The sequence below is a fragment of the Muntiacus reevesi genome, chromosome 7 (genome assembly GCF_963930625.1).
Source record: "Muntiacus reevesi chromosome 7, mMunRee1.1, whole genome shotgun sequence".
Taxonomy (NCBI): Eukaryota; Metazoa; Chordata; class Mammalia; order Artiodactyla; family Cervidae; genus Muntiacus; species Muntiacus reevesi.
Window position 1 is genome coordinate 76011394 of NC_089255.1, and position 24891 is coordinate 76036284.

General features: G+C 40.4%; 1 protein-coding gene across 8 annotated transcripts in view; it reads left to right on the forward strand.

Annotated features, from left to right (window-relative positions):
- Window positions 1-319: 319 nt before the first annotated feature.
- The window catches only part of GARIN2 (golgi associated RAB2 interactor family member 2), a 31745-nt gene continuing 7173 nt past the window's right edge, over window positions 320-24891 (forward strand). For 3 of the 8 annotated variants that reach the window (XM_065940760.1, XM_065940761.1, XM_065940754.1), the window contains exons 1-6: window positions 320-2722; window positions 7845-7929; window positions 10237-10412; window positions 13518-13717; window positions 14568-15102; window positions 18032-18279. In XM_065940760.1, the coding sequence (XP_065796832.1) occupies window positions 10254-10412; window positions 13518-13717; window positions 14568-15102; window positions 18032-18279 (1142 nt within the window). In that variant the 5' untranslated portion in view covers window positions 320-2722; window positions 7845-7929; window positions 10237-10253. The remainder of the gene's footprint in view (window positions 2723-7844; window positions 7930-10236; window positions 10413-13517; window positions 13718-14567; window positions 15103-18031; window positions 18280-24891) is intronic. The other 5 variants (XM_065940756.1, XM_065940757.1, XM_065940758.1 and 2 more) reach the window with 5 other exon arrangements.

The following is a 24891-nucleotide window of genomic DNA, read 5'->3' on the forward strand; positions in this document are numbered from 1 at the left end:
TCGTTACTAAACTTACCAACAGAATTGACCTTGGATAGTACTCAGCAGGGAGCCAGAGACAGAACTTGACAAGAAAACTTCATATCCCATGCTTAGAACATGCAGCAGAGGGGACCCCATGCAGGCATGAGCAAGTGGGCACATCTCATTAGGGACAAGGGCAGAGGGCTAATTGGTATGGACCTCACTTCAACAGAGTGCTTCGAACTCAGAGCTATGGCATCATCTCCAAGAACAGTTACAAGTATGATTTAATACTCTGTGCATGTTAAAAAGGAGAAGGCAATGGCAGCCCACTCCAGTACTCTTGCCTGGAAAATCCCATGGATGGAGGAGCCTGGTAGGCTGCAGTCCATGGGGTCGCTAGGAGTCGGACACGACTGAGCGACTTCACTTTCACTTTTTACTTTCATGCACTGGAGACGGAAATGGCAACCCACTCCAGTGTTCTTGCCTGGAGAATCCCAGGGACAGGGGAGCCTGGTGGGCTGCCGTCTATGGGGTCACACAGAGTCGGACACGACTGAAGCGACTTAGCAGCAGCAGCAGCAGCATATTAAAAAACATTAATATTTTAAAGATGAATATTTAAAATATACCATGATTTTTATTTCCCTCTTTTGCTATTTCTTCATGTTTTAAGATACTGGTAGGGAAAAAAAAAATGGAAGTGAGAAAGGAAGCATTTCATCAAGACGTCAGAATTAGTAACAACAACATGGAAGAGGTGAGATCAGATTTATGCAAAAATGTTTCCTGGCCCTGATGCAGGAAGCACGGAAAATGGCCAATCATCATGCAACAAATATGCTGAATGAAGAAGTGAGTTACAAGAAATCTAGCCAATGATACTAATACAATTAGAAGAAGAATTTGTCCATCCAGAAGAGGGCATTCAGGATAGAAGCAGGAAAGGGAGTGTCTGAGGCAAAAATAAGAGGAAATCCTTTGATCTCACACATGTAGAGGCTGCCCTTATTGGCAGACTGAGCCAGTTATACATGGAGAGATATTACCAGAGTCTGCTGCCAGTAGACACCTCAATGATACATCCGGTCCTCAATTCTGGGAAAGCGGCCCTGATATATATCCTATGAGAGTGGATGCTGTAACCTCCCTGACCCCAGCACCTGGTCCCAAATGGAAGTTACAGTGCTTAAGGAAATAGAAACCCTATCATCCACTCAAAAACTCAGACGATATTTATTCTGAGATACGGAATGTTCTCTGAGCCCTGTGCAAAGCAAGTGTTTAAGCCTGCAATATGGTGACCCAAGTGAAGCGAATTCACCAAGGCAACACCCTCCAACCCAGAGTGGTTGGTTAGTATCCCCCTCGTGCTCTTCCACCCTCAGGAGTAGGTGAGGCTAGACCGGTAAGCACCTGCAGCCCTCTACCATAACACAAAGGTGAAGGATAGTCTGACAGGGAAGCCACACAGAAAAGCAAAGACAAATAATCACGCTGCTTCAAGAGGGAGGAGATCTTCAGAGAGAGAATACCGTGTGTTTCATTACATTGATTCATTCATCCAACAATTACTGGGTTGGGTGCCTACCACAGCCTGTGTCAGAATATACTAGAAGCTGAGGTATCAAGATGCTTTATGAAATTAAAAGATGCTTACTCCTTGGAAGAAAAGTTATGACTAACCTAGACAGCCTATTAGAAAGCAGAGACATCACTTTGCAAACAAAGGTCCATCTAGTTAAGGCTACAGTTTTTCCAGTAGTCATGCATGAATGTGAGAGTTGGGCCATAAAGAAAGCTGAGCGCCAAAGAATTGATGCTTTTGAACTGTGGTGTTGGAGAAGACTCTTGAGTGCCCCTTGGACTGCAAGGAGATCCAACCAGTCCATCCTAAAGGAAGTCAGTCCTGAATGTCCATTGGAAGGACTGATGTTGAAGCTGAAACTCCAATACTACGGCCACCTGATGCGAAGAGCTGACTCATTGGAAAGACCCTGATGCTGGGAAAGATGGAAGGTGGGAGAAGGAGACGACAGAGGATGAGAAGGCTGGATGGCTTCACTGACTCAATGGACATGAGTTTGGGTAAACTCTGGGAGTTGGTGATGGACAGAGAGGCATGCTGCATTCCATGGGGTCACACAGAGTTGGACACAACTGAGCGACTGAACTGAACTGAGGTATAAAGAGGCCTCTGCCCTCTAAGAATATCACCTTCTTTTGAAGTTTTTCTTCACAGAAGCCCAGAGTGGCTTAAATATTAGTATGTTTAAAGTCTCTGAAAATTGGGATGTAGTTAGATTGAAGGATAAATTATCACTCGAATGATAAATGATAGTGTTTTCAACCCCTCAGTAAGGTGTATTTTCCATGGTGATCCTGTGACTAAATGGTCTCTTCTCTCCAGGGAAGCCTGTGAAATCTTCACACAACCAGAACCGCAGCTCCGGAGCTGAGAGGGCTCCACAGGAGTGCTGGCGACGTCTAAGCCCAGGCGCTGCGTTCAGGTCTGCTCTTCACTTACTTCAGAGAGTATGTCAGCACTTTATGATGCGGGAGCCTGAGAACAATGCCCAGGGCCGCCTGGCCTCCTGTGTCCTTTTACTAAGTGGTTAGTTGCCTGCCCAGTAGACTGAAAGCACCTTCTGCCAGGGAAATGTGAGAAGAGTTGAACACGTGCTATCTGGAGACTATTCTCCTAGTAGACATCCGGGAGATCTCCAGAGATCTAATTCATCCTCACTTCTCCACAGTAAGTGCCTGCCTGCACTTTAGTGTGACCCTGAGGGAGAAGGAAAGGAGAGGTGAATGAACCCTCATAATCTGAGGGCAGAATGTCTTCCCTCTTTCCATCTTTCCCTCTTCCTTTATAGTTTCATTTCCTTCTGGTTTCAACCATAACAAGCAAGAAATCTCAGATTTTTAATTGACCTTCTCTGTTGAACTCCTTGAAAATAATTTGAGAGTTTGTTTGAAAAGTTTTCTGGATGATTTTTAAATTCCGATTTTTCAAACTGTTACCCCAGTTTTCTCCCATAAGTGACTGAATTGAATGAATTATGGAGATAGTCATTTTATATTATTCAAATGGGAGAGAAGATCTAGAACACAGGGTTTTTCTGTTCAAAGCTGAAAGGTTAGTTGGAGCCACATTGTCAGAAGAGAGGGGGCCCATAACAGATCGTCTCTCAGATTCAACTACAATTGTGACCTAGGATTGTGATGGACCAATCTAAAAATGTGTTTATTACTGTGTTAAGAATCTTGAGGGAAAATCTAAGTAAATGCTTTGCTTCAAAATGCTACAAGGAATGAATCTCCAAGCGCCAAGTAGTATTACAGAGACCAGCTCCGATATGTGACAGGTAAACCTATCATTCAAGAGCTTTCACACAATTACACAAACAACACACACAGAAGAAAAAGACAGGAGAATCTATATGGTCAGTACCTGGGTGTTCACTATGGAATTCTTTCAACTTTGGTGCAGCTTTGAAAATGTTTTATAATAAAATACCAGTGAGGGCAAAGCCTCCATGAAAGTTGTAAACAGCCAACACTTAGAACATTTTCAGGGACATGTATAGAAACCCTCTCTGATTTCAGTGGTCAGAAAAACTACCAAAACCACTTCCACATTGGCTCCCACTCTCTCCATTTCCCAATTTCCATTAAAACTCAAGCTGCCAAAGGTCCCAAAATTTCCCAGTAACCAATAACCACATCATCATCACCATCACAGGGTGAAGAGACCTCATAGCAATACTGTTTTTAGCACTAATAGGGCCTTAGTCTTTCTTGAAACATTACCCAGATCTGGGAGGTCCTAGTGACATCATGAAAGTCTAAAGCAAAGCTGAAGTAATTCTATCCCTGAAATGTTACAAGTCATTGCTTCTCTGTGCTTGGTTTCCGCATTAAAATCCTGGCATTAGTTTCTGGTGTGTAATCAGATTTAGTTTGGAATCTGTTTTGTTTTACTAAAAGTAGCCAACAATACTTTTCAGATGAAAATCTGTACTATAATTCTGCAGCAAAGTACAACCTGATGTAACTATCTGCTGAATTAATCTCCACTTAACTGGAACTAAAAAGAGAGAGAAACAGGAAAAACTGAGGAAGGGGATAAAGCACTAATTAAAAGGAATAAGGAATGCAAAGAATCTGCAAGTGATAGGATAAATTAGGGTTCATCTCAAATAGAACTAGATTCTTTTATGTTCTCCTTGCTCCACAGCACACAAATCACATTTATCTGTAATATCACTCCATATCTCACTTGCTTAATTAGATGTATAAGACAATTAATGTACTTGGTGAAAGGCATAGATTATTGGAAAAAATATAAACTTCGATGGTGAAAACTAATGCACCATCCTTGTAGGACATAATATAACAAAGGGTTCTGTGAATCTGTGAAATGATGCAGTGTTTCCACGGTGGCCTATAGCAACCCTACTTTATTTCTCTGCTTTAATTCACACATTAATTCAGCACATTTTATTGTAAATGCATAATCCATACATTCACTGACCGTTTAATGTGATTAAGCTATTTTTAATACTAAAATTTATTTTTTATTTGAGTTCTATATTGTAGCTAGACCTCTACTGCACATGTAATAGTAGTAAAGCAAAATAGTATGAACTTTCATAAAGAATTTGCATTTGCAACTCCTAAAATATTTTCATAGAATCTATAAATGTTCAGCTTATTAATATGATAATGCTATTGCCAATTTCCCCCACAACACCTCTGCTCTGACTTTTCATCATCAAGGCCATGTTCACATGATTTGTTCTCTGACAATTCAACAGTCACAGGATGATACAAAAGAGGTATAAATGCATTATTCATGTTTTACATTTATCCTGACTAAAAATTTATCCATGGATAATGATGAAAATGTTCCAATGTAAGATTAGGAGATTATGGTGCCAACTGCACAATTCTGTAAAGACACTAAAAATCATTGAATTGTACTAACCCTTTAAATGAGTGAAGTTGATGGTACATAAATTATATCTCAATAAAACTATTTGAAAAACCTATCCATGGATAAAATTATTAGGAAGACAAAAACCACCTGTGAAAGCCCAGCCCACACAAATTAGAGTTATTATGAATCACCAGAGTTAATAACATTATTTCTGTAAGGGTTGCTCATTGGCTGAGACGGCGGGGATCTGTGAGCGGGCTGCTCACCGTGGTCTCCCCACAAGAAAGCGCAGCAGGGGGCAGGGCCTCTTCACGGGGTGAGCTGTGAATCGTCTACTGCTCTTTAAGGGAGAATCTTTTCCCAAACGCCAGTTGAACAATCGGGTGCAATTTGTTCTGGTAAATCTTACAAGAGATTGTGATGTTCCATATAGGTCCACACTATGATTAGTAACTGCTGTTGTTTTTTTTTTTAAAAAACACTTATATTTAATGTCATGGGAAAATATTAGTATATATTACATATATGAAGCAATTTTAAAACTTCCAGTTTCACAGATATAAGGTATATATGGCTATGGATGTATATATGAGAGAGAGAGAGATACATATATATTGATATGGACAGAGCTATACCAAAACTTTTTTTTTATACCAAAACTTTAATACTATCTCTAGGTATTAAGAGTAAACCTAGTAAATAGTTAACAGCTGACCTTGCTTTTGAGCCACCAATAAAATGTGCTGTGTGCGTGCACAGCCACACAATTGGTTTCACAGAACAATTCATTCACTTTAAGTATTGTTAAATAGTGCTATCCCGACTAATTAACCGAGATAACTGAAGAGATTAGGGATGGGGGCTTTGGTGTACAAAGTGTTAATCTCAAACCACAGTTACAACAAAACTAGTTAACATTCAGCACACATTTATCAGCCATACACATAATCCGGAAGTACCAAAATATTTCCAGAGCAAGTGCTTAGCAACAAACAATTTCAAAAATCCTATCACATCAGAGAAGATAAAAGATTCTATTTCATCTCCTGCTCCTTGGCTGATCCCACCCTTTGTTCCACGGTTCAAAGCGGATGCGAGGGGCCAGGCCTGGTCTTGGTGGCCAGTCCCCTGGAACCCTTCCTTCCTCTCATTCTCTCCTCCCTCTCAGTGGCCCTGGATCCAAGCTGCTCCTGTTCCCCTGAGAGATCATCTGCCCTCTGGAGGCATTTTTCTCACATCCAGGGATTCTGGGGGCCACATAAATGCCAGCACTGGGAAAGGGCCACAGGGCGTGTACAGAGCAGTACGTGTTTGTGAACAAGACACACCCTCCAATATGTGGATGTTGTCACTTTGTCAGAGTGATCTTTTTTTAATGTGCACTTTATCACCCACTTCTGGATGAGCAAGAATCAACTACTGCATTTTGTCAAATCTAAAATCCATCATTTATAAGATATAATATTATTTTATGTGCCAATGAGAAGGAAAAATGCAGCTAATCATATAACTCAATGCTTTCTTACAGCTTGGAATTTTTCACATGGTATTTATCTATCACCCTCTGAGCCCTCATCCTCTGGGTGTTTCTTAGAGGAGTGCCCCACTCTAGTCTCTGGGACCTTCTTCCAAGCCTCTGTGTGCATTCTACAAGTTTTACACTGAAACTTCCTTAATCTTACCAGAAAGGGTCAACAAGAGACTTTAAGGTTTTCGTTAACATCACATTTTAAATGGCAATTAAATGTAACCTAGGTAGTACAACCTATGTATATAGTTTAACATGAACAACCATGACTAAGTCTAGGCACATGCAGCCAAGTGACAACCACCAGGAGATTTTGTCACCCTGGCCCCACCCCGCGTGCGCGCGCGCGCGCACACACACACACACATACACACCCCATGAAGAGTGATCACAAGACATACTCCATTTCAGTTTTTAAGCTGAGTAAAAATATGTTCCTTAGAATGAGTGAAACTTGGGAAATATGAAATTAACAGTGATGAAGCAGGAGCCCAGTCCAGCAAACAATGGGGAGATTATTCCTTTGGACACAGGGTCAGGGGTGGTGGATCAGTGTTCACTGTGCGGTAGCCATGCTGTCCAATGTTTTTTATGCATCATTGTGTCCTGTGGGCCCAACAGAGTTGAGGCAGATGGTTTTATCCTCATTTTACAGATGAGGAAGCTGATCTCAGAGATGGTAAGTAACATGCCAAGGTCACAAAGGAACAGGTGACAGAGCCCAAATACGAACCCAGATGTGTCTGACTCCAGAATCCTTTATATCCCCACCACACCAGTTTCCATGCTGGTCTTACAGCACTTGAGTTCTGAGAGCAATTACACTTGTAGTTGGCCTGGTCCCAAGTATTCCTGAAGGGGGTTACTTCAGAATTTTATGGAGAGGAAAAAGGATTGTCTACAGTGACTCATAATATATAGCATGAGAACTACACACTAGTGATGAAATGGTGAGATGAGTGTATGTAAGTGTATACACATACACAAACTACCAGTTGGGATTGTAGAGAGTTGAATGGGTGTTCTGGCTTTTTATAGGAGGAAAATACCCAGCTTCTCAGGACCCTACATTGCACAGTGGTTCTTTGAGTCTATATTACTAGCCACCTCATATTATCAAATATCCTCATTGACTATAGGAAACCAGGATTTCACTTATTTGGCAGTTTCAGGCCTGCTGCAAGCTACAGACTCATGACTGTCTGACTCTACTCACCAAAAGCCATGATCAAGACCATCAAAAACAGCTCAGTTCGAATAGAGACAGCAGCTCTCTGACCACTGATGTAGTTAATGGAACTCTTTCTAAGGCATGGCTCTCATGTGTGAAATGAAAGTATAGATTAGTGTTAAAATTTTCTTCCTTTATATATGTCTTATTGTCCATTTTTGTTTCCTTTACAAAAGACTTCATCATGAAAAAGAGGAAGCCCAAACTGAAGTGAGTTAAAATTTTACCTCCAAGAGGATTGCGGCTTGGCCCTGAGTTGAGGTAAGAGGTGATGATGCATATGCGGGTTAGGAAGGAACCACATGGAACTACTTCTCTTGATCTCTCTCGCCCTTTAGCTCTCCTTCCCAGGCTTTTCTTTTTTTTTTTTTTTTTTTAGCTGCACCAGATCTTAGTTTCGGTATATGGGACACTTTAGTTGCAGCATGCAAACTCTTAGTTGTGGCGTGTGAGATCTAGTTCCTTGATTAGGGATCAAACCTGGGCCCCCCACATTGGGAACACTGAGTCATAGCCATTGGACCACCAGGGAAGTCCCTCTAGGCTTTCTTTGTCTCTTTTCCTCTTCTGGGAAAGATAAGACGCTGTACTAAAGACATTGCTTACAGGGATCAACACTTCTAGACCTCAGGCAAGGACATGGGAACTGACAGAAGAGAGTCTGTCTGGGCTGAGAGAGACAAAGTAACATGACGCTCGCTCTGGGAAATGAAGGGTGAATAGCTGTGTGGTATTGCTGATGACCCTGACCTGAAAGCCTGCTGACCTTTGCTTTCCTTCCTCTGTCATACCTTTCTCTCATCTGAAAGTGCACTTTTCTTATGATTTCTTGTCATATCTGAGGAGATCTCTATATATTTAGGCCCCAAATAATCCAATTGATGCTTTCATCCATCTTCCCTCCTCCAACCTCTCATTCCTTCTTCCTTGTATTATTATTCCCATCTGTCTTTCCAAGCACTCAAGGCAGGACTGCACCTTAGGCGATGACATAAACTGCTCTCATCAGTCTGTGAGGTTCTGATTCGTGGTGTGGGGACTTAAAACCTCAGCTAAGTTACTTTCCCTCTCCAAGCCTCATGGTGTATAAAATGAGCATCTTAATAATGCTACTTCATAGTGCTTTTAGAATCAAATGAGACAGCACACATAGAGCTGTTACAGCGTGCCACAAAGCAAGAACTAAATAAATGTGGTTGATTATTGTTTTCCATCCTCTCTGTTTCACTTTGTCATTTTGTCTCTCTCTTTTATTCCTGAATGATCTTTCTTCTGTCTCATTCTATTTACATTTTGGCTCCTCTGGACTATGACTTCCTCTTGGCTTGTTTTACTTTGCCTGTGTTCATGTAAGATGCACTGAAGTTGGGGCGGGGAGGGGACATTGTGTTGTCAACAGCAGAAAGCCTGATGGGAAATTCCCAGAGTCACATATTCATGGGATGTCAAGCAGCAGTGGTCTCTGTGCCCCCACGCTCTGGCTGGGATGGAGATGAGATGTGTTCACTACCCTCTAGCTTGACCAGGAAAAGGAAGAGAAGGATCTCCGAGAAAGGACTGAGGTGGAAATAAGTATTCAGGGCTTACCACTTACCAATGAAGGACCCTTCCTCTGAACTAGCATGGAGTTTGTGAAGGGGAACAAGTGATCTTTTGAAGGCTTGAACAGAATTGCCTTCTGGGGCCTTGTTCCCTTGAACAGAATCCCAGAATTCTGTGATTTCTGGCAGATGAAAGATCAAATCCAATGACGTAGAGCCACTGTTGTCTGTTGAAGCAGTTGTGAAGAGAGAGCAGAGAGACAAGCAGGAGATGCACAGCTGTCAGTGACTAGATAGAATCCACTGTTCACTAAGCCTCAGTCATAGATGAACGGTCAGGAAGAAATGGTCTCAGGTTAGCATGATTTCGAAACTCTACTTACAATAAAAGGGCCTGAGACCTATGCAATATGGGAAGGATAATGGTAGCATTATTTAAGAAGATAGAAAATAATGGTTTGGGGAGGGAGATATATGCTGAGAGGCTTCCCCTCACCACCCTAACTAATTCCTGTTGCCAGCACCACACCCCAGACACTTTTTGTCACATGAACCTGATCCAGAGTCTTTGTAACCCTTACCATCCAACATTTTCTTTTTCACCTGCTTTACTCTGTCTCTGCAGAGAGAGTAACCTACATGAAAGTGAAAGCATTGGTTGCTCAGTCATATCCGACTCTTTGCAACCCCCTGGACTGTAGCCCTCCGTCCATGGGTTTCTCCAGGCAAGAATATTGGAGTGGGTTGCCATTGCCTTCTCCAGGGAGTCTTCCCAACCCAGGGATCAAACCTGGGTCTCCTGCATTGCAGGCAGATTCTTTACCATCTAAGTCAATAGGAAATATGTCTGAGGGCAGGCGTATTATCAGCCTGATTTAGATGGATCTCCAGTGCCCAGCACAGTGCCTGGAATATCACCAATGCTGATAAAATGTGTTGAATTAAAGAGTAAGTGAGGCAACTTAATTATTATGTTAAATGTTCTCTGTCTCTATTCATTGTACTTCCATTCCTTCATTTTCCTGAGGTTTATACGTAAGCACAATGAAGAAGAGTAACAGGAAATCTCCCACAAGGATCGACAAGCAAGATGACATCTGTGTCCCAGACTCCAAGGATGCAGGAGAGCTTCAAAATATGCTGAATGGAGGAGAATACGCCCCTTTTGTATCTCCTCCCATATTAGAGAGCAATTTTATCCAGGTAAATGATAATTAAACCCTGAATTAAGTTCCAATAACCTCAATAATTAATTTTCTCAAAGACAATGGAAAAGGTTGGAAAATTTGTTTTAATATTTTAAAAGGGACTGTGTGGTAGAATTAAAGGGGATAGTTTGGGAACTTCAAACAATCTAAACTAATTATAATGTAAAAGGAAATTTCATTTCAAATTTCCCCAACAAACTCTAACCTAGAAATTCTGTCCCAACTCTACTGAAATTATTCTATAATCTTCTCAAAATTACACAAAGAAAGTATAGTCATTTTTAGAATATTCTGCCACAGGAAAGCATTCAAATAACTCCTTTCTTAACTTAGGAGACATTTTAAAGAATAATATCTATGACACAACTAGGGATTAAAATGCATTTTCCTTCTTAGTTCTGAAGGAAAATAAACTTGTTAAATTGTATCAAGGAGAGAAGTTTCCTTCTCCTAAAAATGTACCTACATTATGAAGGAAACTACACTTCAATGCATTTGGGGGCAGTTCTAAATTTCCTCTAAACTTTCGACATTAAACTGTTCAGACAGAGGGTTCCATACTGGTCCGGTGGTTATGATTCAGTGCTTCCACTGCAGGGGCACAGTTTTGATCCCTGGTCCTGGAAGTTTCGCGTACTGTGAGGTGCCAAAAAGAAAAGAAAAAAAAATTCAGGCAGAGTAATGGAGAACTGAATTAAATGATGTAGGGCATACCCTTCTACTTTGTGAAAATGTCACAACCAAGTCAAACACAAAACATACCCATTTAAGCAGCTCCTCAGCTGATTCGACAAAGAAATGACAACATACACATGTCCTCTGCACTGATGGGAGAGCTCTTCACCTCTAAGAAGTCATAGGGAGGGAGGTGACGCCTCAAAGAATACTAGTGTTTAAGTCATACCCCAAAACACATGTGATGTCATGTTTGATGTCATTCACCTTCTGTGTGCTTCATCCTAATAATCTTTTTATTTTTCTTCTGTACCTCTCTCAAATAATCATTTTCGAGCTTTAATGAACACTGGGGGAGGCAGTCAGCTTTCGATAACTTAGACATGTCCCCATGTCATAACTGGATAAGTTACTCCCTTCAACACACACAACCTCTTGTGACTGCTATGTCTTTGGCAGCAAGTTATCTAGGTACCTGATTCAAGTGTGAGCAAAAAAAGAACACTGATTATCTCAAGTAAAATGGTGGCTCAGATGTAAGGCATCTGCCTGCAATGTAGGAGACTCAGATTTGATCCCTGGGCCGGGAAGACCCCCTGGAGAAGAGAATGGCTACCCACTCCAGTATTCTGCCTGGAGAATCTCATTGGCAGAGGAGCCTGGCAGGCTAAGGTCCACGGGGTAGCAAAGAGTTGGACACAAGTGAGCGACTAACACAGATACAGATTGAAAGAACCACAGGGCTGCAACTCATTCATAGGAGCCATCAGGGTCCTGGCTTCTCTCTTTTTGTCCTGTTGCCTACAAAGTTCTCTCTTCAGGACATCACATGCGAGTAGGACGTGACAGCTGCCAGCAACAGAGGGGATACATCTCATCTCTGAAACGGGGAGAGCTGAGAACCCTTTTCCAGAGCCACCAGGAGGCTCTGTCCCATTGGCCAGGCCTGAGTCACATGCCCCTGCAGAGAGTGATCACTGGCCAGGGGACGGGACCACCGTGACTAGTTTGGGTGGATGAGGAGTCCACTCCTCAGCTGGGGGCACCATCCCTGAGGGGTGGATCCTGGACAAAACCAGAATTCTATTAATCAGGAAGATTAGGAGCACGGCTTTGGATAGCTAATCAACAGTGTAGGCTACAATCTCTTTCTAAATATATTTGTTTTTTGGTAATTTACTTTTTTGCAGCAGTTAATATGCAGCTGAGAAACCAAGTGTTTTCCCTCTCTGGCTTCCTTCACATCCCTGTCCACCCATTTTCCGGTCTCCTCCTCTTCCAGCCAGCAGAGATTCTCCTGGGTGCCCAGCCAGTCCATGTCCCACGTGGCTCAGGTCTCATTTAGAGTCCCTTCCTCGGGGGAACTTTTCTGACCCTATGGCCAGGGTGCACCCAGCTGGCCAATGGGCAAGAGTTCAGGAAGTTTACAAGTCGGCTGTTAAACACAGTCATCATTAAGAATTAAATTACATAACCTTATAAATAACACTATATTCAAAATAAAGGCAATAAATACTCAAAATTCATCACTCATTCTCCTACATTTTACTATTATCTTGGGGTTATGGATACAAGAGTTTGACTCCTGTGAGAATCAATTGACTGTATGGAGTACAACATAGAACAGTATATGACTGTAAATCGTCTGCTACAATTTATAATAAACTTGTATCTTCTCTGAGAAAGGTAGTTACACATGTACCTGCATTCTTCCCTACTAGGTCAAGTTTTCTGTCATGGACCCCACAGCACAGCACCCTGAACTTGTGTTCAATAACACTTAAGACACTTAGTGACATATTTGTTTATTGTTCACTTTTCCCGGTGGACCCCGGAGGTCAGGGACCATGTCTGTGGCCACTGTGCTATCACTGTGATATCTCTAAGAAGTCACATGAACAAACAATCATTGTTCAGTTCAGTTCAGTGCAGTTCAGTCGCTCAGTTGTCTCCGACTCTTTGCAACCCCATGGACTGCAGCACACCTGGCCTCCTTGTCCATCACCAACTCCCAGCATTACCCAAACTCATGTCCGTTGAGTCAGTGATGCCATCCAACCATCTCATCCTCTGTCGTCCCCTTCTCCTCCCACCTTCAATCTTTCCCAGCATCAGGGTCTTTTCCAGTGAGTCAGTTCTTTACATCAGGTGGCCAGACTATTGGAGTTTCAGCTTCAACACCAGTCCTTCCAATGAACACTCAGGACTGATCTCCTTTAGGATGGACTGGTTGGATCTCCTTGCAGTCCAAGGGACTCTCAAGAGTCTTCAACACCACAGTTCAAAAGCATAAATCCTTCAGCGCTCAGCTTTCTTTATAGCACCATGGTTCACCTCTCCTTTATTCCTACACTGTTTGGGTAAGTGAGGTTGTTGAGGCCACAGACCTTATCAGAAAAACCCCCCTTCCTCTTCTCTGCCTCAGGTCAACAGAAGAGGTGAATCCATTTACCTTCATAACCGAGCCAACTGGGTGACCGTAGGCATCTGCACTTCCAATCCCACCATCAAGACCCCTAACGTGATGTTGCTGGCTCATATGACACCCACCACCCAGAAAGATTCAGAATCCCTGTTTAAAAGTCTCCTGACATCTCCTTCTCCAGAAAATCTGGTGCTTACCAGGTGAGTTACAAAGGAAAGAGGTTCACAACCTGTCAGGAAAAAGCACTTTACCCCTGAGGAGATGAGACTAGAAACACAGATGACAAGGGCTCCTCAGATGTTTTCCGCTACAGATGACAGAGTCACATCCTTAGAGTCTGGGGAGATAGTCTGACAACCTGGCAGTCAAAACAAGTGGTTTGCCTTTAACTTCTCAAAAGTTAAACCTAGGGGACTTCCACAGTGGTCCAGTGGCTAAGACTCCACACTCCCAATGCAGATGCTTGAGTTCGATCCCTGTTCAGGGAACGAAGGTCCCACATGCTGCAAGTAAGACCTGGCACAGTCAAATTAATTAATTAATTATATAAAATGAAGCCTGGTGTGCTGCAGTCCATGGGGTTGCAAAGAGTCAGACACGACTGAGTGACTGAACTGAGCTGGCTGAACAGGAACTTCCCCGCCACCATCCCAACTTCCATCAGGATGAGTTCTGCTCTTGTCTCAACCCACCAACTTGCTGTAGGACCCACAGCAAATCACTCTCAGTCTCCACCTTTCAGGACTAACTAAATGGGACAACTTCTCCTAAATAAGTAATAAATAGCTGATAGGAGTATGATTCAGGTGAGTTGGTCTTCAGGAGCCTGATTCTGTGTATGAAAAATCAAGGTTTTGAGCCTCAAAAACCATGAGCCAGACCTGGGAACATGTGGCCACTAGAAGGTCCTGCCCCATCCCACACCAGCTGCTCCCCAAACCTGTTTGAGAGACACACCTGGTGTCCTGTCTCCCTCCACAAATGTCTATAACAGGAAACTTGTGACAGGTTCCAATCAGGCCTTCAGATGATATTTGCATTTGTCTGCAGGTTTCTCCCTCTGCAGTTTGTGACTCTCTCTGTACATGATGCCGAGAATATGCGCATAAAAGTTAAGCTGGTGAGTGGCCGAGCCTACTATCTACAGCTCTGCGCCCCTGCAGGCAAACAAGACTCCCTGTTCCATCAGTGGGTAGAGCTCATCTCCCTCTTGAATGAGGAGAAAGCCAAGGCTTCCAAAGTGTCGGAAGTCTCCAGCCTCTCGGAAATCACAAACAGCACAGACATCACAGGCTCGGTGGACATCATGGATATAACAGCCTTCCCGGCCATACAGAACTCACACCTGTCCACGTGTTCAGACCCCAGCAACGATGTAGAAAGCATTGATTTCTCGGAATTCACAGACATCACTGATGTCACCGACGTCACAGATATTCCAGAAAATGAGGTCACCGAGGCCCCAGATATAAATATTGTCACAGAAGTCACGGAAGTCACAGACATCTGTGAAGTCACAGCAAGCTCCGGGGTCAGAGTGGTGTTTGAAAATGATGACATACTCAGGGCCAAGCAAGAGGAAAAGGTATGTGACATGGAAGACTTCCATTCTCTAAAAATTACTCCCTTTCACTCTCTTTGGTAAGCTTCATAACATAGACTATTGAAATAGTATGGAACTTACTCTGATTAACCTAACATTAAGAATGAGATCTGATCCCTGAACCCCTGCATAAAAGAGTTATAAGATGTCCCCTGAAATAAGCAGTGACCATCCATACCATAAAACTTAACCCTGTATCAGGAGGCATGGTAGGATAAAAAGAACTTTGGTATTACAGTCAAAAGTCCTGGGTTAGGATCCTGCCCTGCCTGCTTCATGTTAGTTTGGCCAAGTCACTGAACATGCATCTCTCAAATGAGAATATTAATATCATATAAGGGTTATATTAAGGTTTAAATGAGCACAAATGTATAAAGTACACTGAAGGATAGGGTGAAATTTCAATAAGTAAAGTGAGAATGAAAATAAGAAAATGAAATCCCCAAAGAAGTGAGCAGCTTAGAAGTGGCCAGAAAGTGGAAAAACACAGAGCCATATCTAACAATATATCAGTTTGGCTGGAGCATAATATATGTGGAAAATATTAGGATATAGGACTGGAAAATTGCTTGCAAATCTTGAATGCCAAAATAAGAAGTGTAGACTCAGTCTTTGAGCAAACCTTAGCCACAAAAGCTCTGTGTAAGGGAGTGAAGGGGCTATGTTTTTAAAAGATTATTTTGATGGCAGGATGGATTGTAGATAAAGAGATTGGTGTGTAGACTGTAGATGAGAAATCCCCCTGGGGCCCAGGACAGAAAAATGACAGAGGGCAAAGATGGACATTTCACAGAAGGAGAAACCACCAGCTACTAAAGTTAGTGGAAAAATTTAACCTCACTAGTAATCAAAAAAATGCAAACAAAAGAATATTTCTTCCATAAAGCTGTTAAATAAGAGAACACAGTCAGCATTAGTAAAGTTGGGGTCATTTTGAAATTTCTAAAGATTCATGGCAGGGTGAGAATTAGAACAAACTTTCTTGAAATCATTATGAGTCAAGAACCTAGAACTGTTGACACACTTTGACTCAGTGATTTCACTTTTAAGAATCTTTCTTGAGAAATTAATCATCAATAGGAATGAGGATCTAGCTATAAAAGTGTTAATTGTACCACAGCTATACTATGTTTATAAAAACAAAATAATGAAGAAGTAACCTAAACATCCACCACAGAAGAAGGGCTAAATGAGTTTAAACCACAAAGGGCATGTGCCATGTTTATATCACTCAGGAACAACCAAAGTGACGGACAAGATTATATCCACTCAATAAATACTGGTTAAATGAACAACTACTCTGTTGCTGCTAAAACTGTTGGAGAATTTTTCTTTACTTGGAAAAATATTTATGATATAAAGCTGAATGAAAAATGAGCTAAAGGTTACAATCCTTATTACATAAAAATGCAAGTGTATATATAGACAATAGGAGGGGGGGGGGGAGTCATTTTGTTAATAGTTGTTTATTTCTGGGCTTCCCTGATAGCTCAGCTGGTAAAGAATCCAACTGCAATGCAGGAGACCCCAGTTCACTTCCTGGGTTGGGAAGATCCTTTGGAGAAGGGATAGGTTACCCACTCCAATATTCTTGGGCTTCCCTGTGGCTCGACTGGTAAAGAATTCACCTGCAATGCAGAAAGAATCCGCCTGCAGGACAGGAGAACTGGGTTCAATCCCTGGGTTGGGAAGATCCCCTGAAGAAGGGAAAGGCTACCAACTCCAGTATTTTGGCCTAGAGATTTCCATGGACTATAAGTCGGACATGACTGAGCAACATTCACATCCTTATTACATAAAAATGCAAGTGTATACACAGACAAGAGGAGTGGGGGAAGTCATATTGTTAATAATAGTTTATTTCTAGGTTGTGGTCTTGTAAGAAATTGATGTTTTCTTCTTTACGGGTTTCTGAATGTTCTGCTTCTTATAATAAAACTAATTTTTAATTAGAAAAATTCAAGTAAGTTTTTAATAACATAGGGAGATTTTTATAATAAATTTTAAAGTGAAAAATATGGGATACAGTACTGCAATATGATCACAAAGCAGGCACATTCAAAACACATAAATGGAGAAAAAGACCAGAATGAAATGTACCATAGTAGTTATTTCTGGCCTGTGGCATCAAGAAGCAATAATTTTCTCCCTTTCACTGTATATCTTTTAGGATTTTCTAAATATTCTATGAAAAATATATATTACTTTCATTGTCAGAAAAAATGTTTTATTTTTAAAGAAGATTACTGCATTATTTTCAAAGAACAGTATAGAGGTGATGGACTAGATAATGACAAAGGGGGGAAGAAGGTGCAGATGTCAGACAGACAGAATCTTTAAGACCAGCTGACCTATTGCTCTGAGGCCTGAGAGAGAGTCTGGGGAAGGCGAGGAGCGACAGAGCAGTGGTGCTAATAACAGACGCCAGGGACACTAGGAGAATGGGTGAGATATTAGAATACTAAATTGTAGCTCTTTTGAAAAACAGACTCTTTAGTATTTTTATGAACCTCCAACTCCTGTCACCTATTACATGCTCTTAAGTATAGAGCAACTTTGGATGGGGAACAATCGGTGGCAAAACATTTCTAGAAAACCTTCCTTTCCCTGCCAGTTGAGGGAGAGGAAGCCCTGTGACTGAGTCCTAGTTTTCCTTCTTGAGGTGACATTGGTGCGCGTGACCATGTGAGGTTTAGGATGTGCTGTACAGGTCCCCATGCTGCCAGCCTCCAGGGCCCACCCAGGCTCCTCTCCACGGCTGCGCAGCACCAAGCCTCGTGCCTCCATCACTGCACTGCGCACGCGAGGGCACTCAGTACATATGAATGAGATGATTCCTGCTTCGTAAATAGTCTGTTCCTGTGTGATGCTTCTCTGTTACCTGATTTGCTGCTGCTTGTTATTTTCAAAGGAAAAAATGGAAAACATTCTGAAGTCTGGCTGTTTACGAGATACAAAAAGTAAGAATGAGTTTAGAGAATCCTCAAAACATGTCACCATCTCAAACCTAACACTGACTTTCGAAGGTGAAAGATGTTTTCAAACTACCTTGATTCCAGAAGAAGATGAGACAGACAAATCCAAAGAGTTGAGCGACAGACCCCCCGAAATAAAGACAGTGGACTCTGAAAGCACAACTCTCAAGGCTGAAGAATCCAGGTATGTGAAGCAGGGAGCTGCCAGATGATGCTAAGGCATGAAATATGTAAATACGTGCATGCTTTAAAGTCCCTGCAGGACTTCCCTGGCAGTCCATTGGTTAAGACTATGCCCTTCCAATCTAGAGGGCATGGGTTCAATCCCTGGTCAGGGAAATAAGATCCCACATGCTGTGTAGCGAGACCAAAAAAAAAAAAAAAAAGGAAAAGTAATTAAAGTCCCTGCAACTCAGGCATTTGTCATGGAAGATTCTCAGACATATGAATGACATATGAATGATGACATAATCTCAGACATATGAATGATAACATAATCAGCTCAATTATCCACATTTGGTTTAACCTTGTCTAATTTTTATTTTCACACCAACTTCTTACACCATTCAGCTGGCATTCTGAGCTATCTGCCTGGTGTAGATGGTGTGTGCAGAAGGAAATAAAATAGAATCATGGTGTCCACATTTTGGAGTTAGGGGCACAGATTATCTGAAGTAATTATGGGTACTTTTATCTTGACACTTCTATTTTCTTCTTTACATGTCCCTTACACTTTTCTACACTTCCAATGAATAACTTAATAATCTGAAAAAATGTTTTTATAATTATAAATACCCAATTACAAGATGAATGTGAGAGACACTGTGGTATTATAAAAATAAAAGTTAATATGTTTATTCTGGAGTAACAGCTATCAAGAAACCAGAGAAAAACATAGAGATCTAAATGCTATATTAGCTAGAATGAAGATAAAGAATGTAATGAACTATGTCTAAGTTCCTTTTAAATATAAAAAGGAACAGGGAAAAACAGGGAAACAAACTTTTTAAAGGTGTGAGTCATTTATTCAATAATATTTACTGAGCATCTTCTATGTGCTAGAGACTGGGCATACATCAATGAAAGCAAGTCATGCAGTGTTTCATTCTAGTGGAGGGTATAGATAATAATCAAACAAAGTGTATTATGCCAGCTGGACTGTGCTGTGAGAAAACAAAAGTAACAGAAGCATTTGAGGAGGGAGTAGGTCTATTTTATATATTTTATATAAATGGTCAGGGACTGCTTCTCTGAGGAAGGGCAGAGATCTGAAGAAAGGGTGGAGTGCTGGTGGAATGGAGTTTCAAGCTGATTGTGTAACAATTATAAGAGGGCCATGTTAGGTGTTCAGTAAATGGTCATGATTGTCACTATTAATTCATTTCCAACAGCAAGGATAAAAGAAAGTTAGCTATTCTGTCAGAAAAAATCTTAATCGACTGAGGGGTAATCGTTCAAAACTCTCTTTTTCACCTCCTTTCCCAGCTAAGTAGGGATCCAAGGAAGCAAAGGAATATGGATGATCCTTAGAAGATTCACAAACCTTGAAGTCAGAATAACATTTTTTTACTCTTTAGCTCCTGGGCAGCCACATTTCTCACAGTTCTAGAGCCTCTACATCCAAGTGTCAATACATTCCAGGTGTTGCTGGATCTCGATTATGACTTCAATGGTCAATTTCAATTCAATTTCAAAATGATTTCAATTTCAAATTATGATTTTGGTGGTCTGCTTAAGCAAAGCATCGTGTCTTAGTGAGGGTTTCTATGCCAGTGGTTCTTAAACATGTGGCTGGTCAGCAGCAGCACCTGGCAGCTGGTAAATGATGTGAATTCTTGAGCCCACTCCCACCCTGCTGAATCATAAACTCTTGAGATGGGCTCATCATTTTGTGTTGTAATAAGCCTCCAAGTGGTTCTAATGTACAACCATGTTTGAGGACTGTTGCGTTATGAGAAGCCAGTCCTAGAAACAAAGTCAGATGGAGCAAGGAGTCCTCTCTTGTGAGTGCTTCTTCTAAGGCCCGAGAACCAAAATGAGGGTTTCTCTTCATAGCCATAGAAAGAACTATCAGTTCAAATTCAAGGCAGTCTACTTCAGAAAATTTTCCTATATGACCAAATGTTCTGAAATTTGCATTAAAAAGTATATTTAAAATCAATTCATTGCATTTTCTTCTCTGATCGCCACAGCTAGGCCTTCCAAAATTATGTTGAATTAAAGTGGTGAGAGTGGACATACTTGTCTTGTTTCCTGATGTTAGAGGAAATGCTTCCAGCTTTTCACCACTGAGAATAATGTTAACTGTGGGTTTGTCATTTTTTGTTATTCAGTTACTCAGTTGTGTCTGACTCTTTGGGACCCTAGGAACTACAGCACATCAGGCTTCCCTGTTCATCACCATCTCCTGGACCTTGCTCCAATGCATGTCCATTGAGTCGGTGATGCCATCCAGACATCTCATCCTCTGTCATCCTCTTCTCCTTGTGCCTTCCCAGCCTCAGGGTCTTTTCTAATGAGTCAGCTTGTCGCATCAGATGGCCAAAGTATTGGAACTTCAGCATCAGTCCTTCCAATGAATATTTAGGATTGATTTCCTTTAGGATTGACTGGTTTGATCTCCTTGCAGTCTTGGCCTTTATTCAGTTCAGTTCAGTTCAGTCGCTCAGTTGTATCCAACTCTTTGCAGCCCGATAGATCTGGTCTATCGCCAACTCCTGGAGTTTACCCAAACTCATGTCCGTTGAGTCGGTAATGCCATCCAACCATCTCATCCTCTGTCATCCCCTTCTCCTGCCTTCAATCTTTCCCAGCATCAGGGTCTTTTCCAATGAGTCAGTTCTTCGCATCAGGTGGCCAAAGTATTGGAGTTTCAGCTTCAACATCAGTCCTTCCAATGAATATTCAGGACTGATTTCCTTTAGGATGGACTAGTTGGATCTCCTTGCAGTCCAAGGGCCTCTCAAGAGTCTTCTCCAACACCACAGTTCAAAAGCATAAATTCTTCGGTGCTCAGCTTTCTTTATAGTCCAACAGTCACATCCATACATGACTACTGGAAAAACCATAGACTTGACTAGACGGACCTTTGTTGGCAAAGGTAATGGCCTTTATTAGGTTGAGGTAAATTCCCTCTATGCCCAGTTCCTGGAGTTTTATCATAAATGGGTGTTGAGTTTTGTCAAAAATTTTCTGCATCTATTGAGATGATCATATAGTTTTTATTCTTCAATCTTTTGATGTGGTATATCACACTGAATATTGGGAAAATCCTTGCTTTCCTGGGATAAATCCCACTTAACTGTGGTTTATGATCCTTTAATGCACTGTTGGGTTTGGTTGGCTAGTATTTTGTTGAGGATTTTTGTGTCTATGTTCATCAGTGATATTAGCCTGTAATTTTCTCTCTTTTTTGTGGTATCTTTGTCTGATTTTCGTATCAGGGTGTTGGTGGCCTCATAAAATGAGTTTGAATGTATTTCTTCCTCTAAAATTTTTTTGTAATAGCCTCAGAAGGATAGGTGTTAGCTCTTCTGTAAATGATAGAATTAACCTGTGAGGCCATCGGGTCACAGACTTTTGTTTGTTGGGAGTTTTCTAATCACAGATTCAATTTCAGCACTTGTGTTTGGTCAGCTTATATTTTCTATTTCTTTCTAGTTCAGTCTTGGGAGATTGTATCTTTCTAAGAATTTGTCCATTTCTTCTAGGTTTTCCATTTTTTGGCATGCTTGTAGTAGTCTCTTATGATCTTTTGTATTTCTGTGAAGTCAGCTTTAACTTCTTTATTCATTTCTAATTTTATTGATTTGAGCTCTCTCCCTTTTTTTCTTGAGTCTGGCTACAGGTTTATCAATTATGTTTATCCTTTCAAAGAACCAGTTTTTAGCTTCATTGATCTTTTATTTTGTTTTCTTAATCTCTCATTTATTTCTGCTCTGAACTTTATTATTTCTTTCCTTCTACCAACTTTTGATTTTGTTTGTTCCTCCTCTAGCTGCTTTAGGTATAACATTAGGTTGTTCATTTGAAATTTTTCTTGTTTCTTGAGGTAAGATTGTATTTCTATGAACTTTCCTCTTAGAATTGCTTTTGTTGCATCCTATAGAATTTGGGTCATCATATTTTCATTTTTATTTATTTCTAGGCATTTAAAAAATTTCCTCTGATTTCTTCAGTAATCCATTATTTGTTTAGTAGCATATTGTCCAGTTTCCACATATTTGCATTTTTTGCAGGGTTGTTGTTTTTTTTTTTTTTTTTTTTTGTAATTTCTAAGCTCATAGCACTGTGATCCAAAAGAAATACTTGATACGATTTCATTTTCCTTGGCTTCTCTGGTAGTTCAAATGGAAAAGACTCCACTTGCATGGAAGCATATACACTACCATATGTAAGAGAGAGAGCCAGTGGGAATTAGCTGGGTGATTCAGGGAACTCAGACCAGGGCTCTCGTTTGACGACCTAGCGGGGCGAGAGGTGGGAGGTGGGAGGGATTTTCAGAGAGAGGAAACATATGTATACCTATGGCTGATTCATGTTGATGTATGGCAAAATCCAAGACTATTGTAAAGCAATTATCCTTCAATTAAAAATAAATAACATTTTAAAAAAGTAATCATCAGTCAGAAGGGGTGAGGGAAAGGCAAAGAATGTAAGAGACAAAGGTATAGAAGCAGGTGCCACTCAGTAGGAAATGCACTTTTTGCTATGTACGAGTATGGCTTTCATAGAAAAGCGTAAGATTTCTAAAAAAACAAGTGAGATAAAAATGAATCCATCCAGGCTAGCTAGCAATTTTTCCTAAACAGTAATTAATCAGGTCTGATCATTCTGACATCTTCCTCATCTTCCGCTTTATTTCATTCAATATGTCTCAAATTCTGTCCTGCCCTTGTCTAAGCTTTCAGAAACACACAATTCAAAATCTAACAAGGTTAACTGTTTAGATCATTTCAACTTCTTCTTTCCTCACATTTTTGCAGATAATGGATGCCCTGTAGCACTGGATTAACTTTTAGTGCCTTAAAAAAATCTTTAAAAAATAACTAATAAACATTTTTAAAGTATAGTTTTAGATTTACAGAATAACTGAGCACATAATACATACAACTCCACACCCACACCACTGCCACCTCCTTACCCTTCCTCATCCCCAGTGTCCCCTATTATTAACACTTGCATTAGTGTGGTACCTTTGTTAACAGGTAATGAACAAAATTGATATATTATTATTAACTATAGTCCCTAGTTTAAGGTTCACTGTCTTGTACAGTTTTATGGGTTTTGACATATGCACACTGAATGTACCCACTGTTCCATACAGAAAAGCCTCACCTCCCTAAAAATTCTCTGAGAATTAGACTGCATGTAGTAGTTTCTTAAAATGTTAAAAATTGTAAGGATAACTTGTTTCTAGGTTGAAGTGATCTGCAAGTGTGAGGTTTTGTTACTCTCACTGTTATGATCGGTATTAGAAATGAGAAAATGAATGCCTATATAAATAGCAAAAATCTTAGAATTTTAAAGATTACAAAGGATCTTAGCAAATCCCAACATCTTCCAGGCTCTGCCCTACAGTCTCTCAGCTTCCTGTATCATTTATCTGTTGACTCTACTGTAAAGAAAGAAAGAAATAGATTAAAAAAGCAAAGCAAAAAATGAATTTTGGTTCTAACTAATCCTCTTAAGTTCAATTTAGTCAAGCATAGATTATATTTTATTGCCTATTTACATCGGGAACATAATTACTAGCTAGAGCCTAATTTGAGAATGTTCATTATAATTGAAAGATGTAATAAAATCAAAGAACAGAATGGGATTCACTGATACTTAATCCTGGGATATTTGTAGGATTAAGTCAGGATACTGTGAGAGTGACAAATGAATTCCAGTGTATATTTTTCTTCTCCAAGACCATGGATTTCCATGACACCTTTCTAACTGTGTACTTTGAAACAATGAAAAAAAAATTAAACAATGACCTTGTTGAGTATTTTGCCCTCAAATTCATTGGCCTTTAAAATGTAAATTGAACAATTTAAATCTAGATGAGTGAAAGACTATGGAAACTGCTATAATGTCACTTTGGGTACTTTAGAAATGAAGGATTTACTTTATAGAGCATTTATATTCCTTTTCATACCTTGGCAATAGTGTTACTGTGACTCTTCCCTTTGTTTTAAAGAGGATAATGGCAGGTTTCATTTTAGTTTGCACCTACTCTTTTAAATTACACTTATTTGATACCTCTTAGCCTATTGAAAACTTTTATCATTAAACTCAATCTTATTTAAATCACCAGACCCATTTGGTAAAGGTTATGAGTATTTGCAAACTTCTCAGAAAATTACTAATTTAACCTTTACATTTGAAAGATTCACTAAAAAAAAAAAAAGAAAGATTCACTAAAGAATTTGAACTGCATGAATTTCCCAGATCCTCTAAATGGATCAGAATTATTTCTTTGTACATTTGTCTGAGAAGATATTACATAAGGATAATTATTCTTCCCAAAACCTATTACTCAAACAGCAAAACTTCCAAAATAGCTATTGCAATATAGCCAAGAAACAAAGATTTGGTGAAAACTAACTGACTTAAGTTTATATTTTACCATTCAGTAGGTTAAGAAAATAAGTATTTTAATTATTGATATTAATTTTAAAAATCAAACATACAGGGACTTGCCAGGTGGTCCAGTGGTTAAGACTCCATGCTGCCAGTACAGGAGGTTGGATACCTGGTCTAGGAACTAAGATCCCACAGGCCGTGTAGCATAGTCAAAAGATTAAAA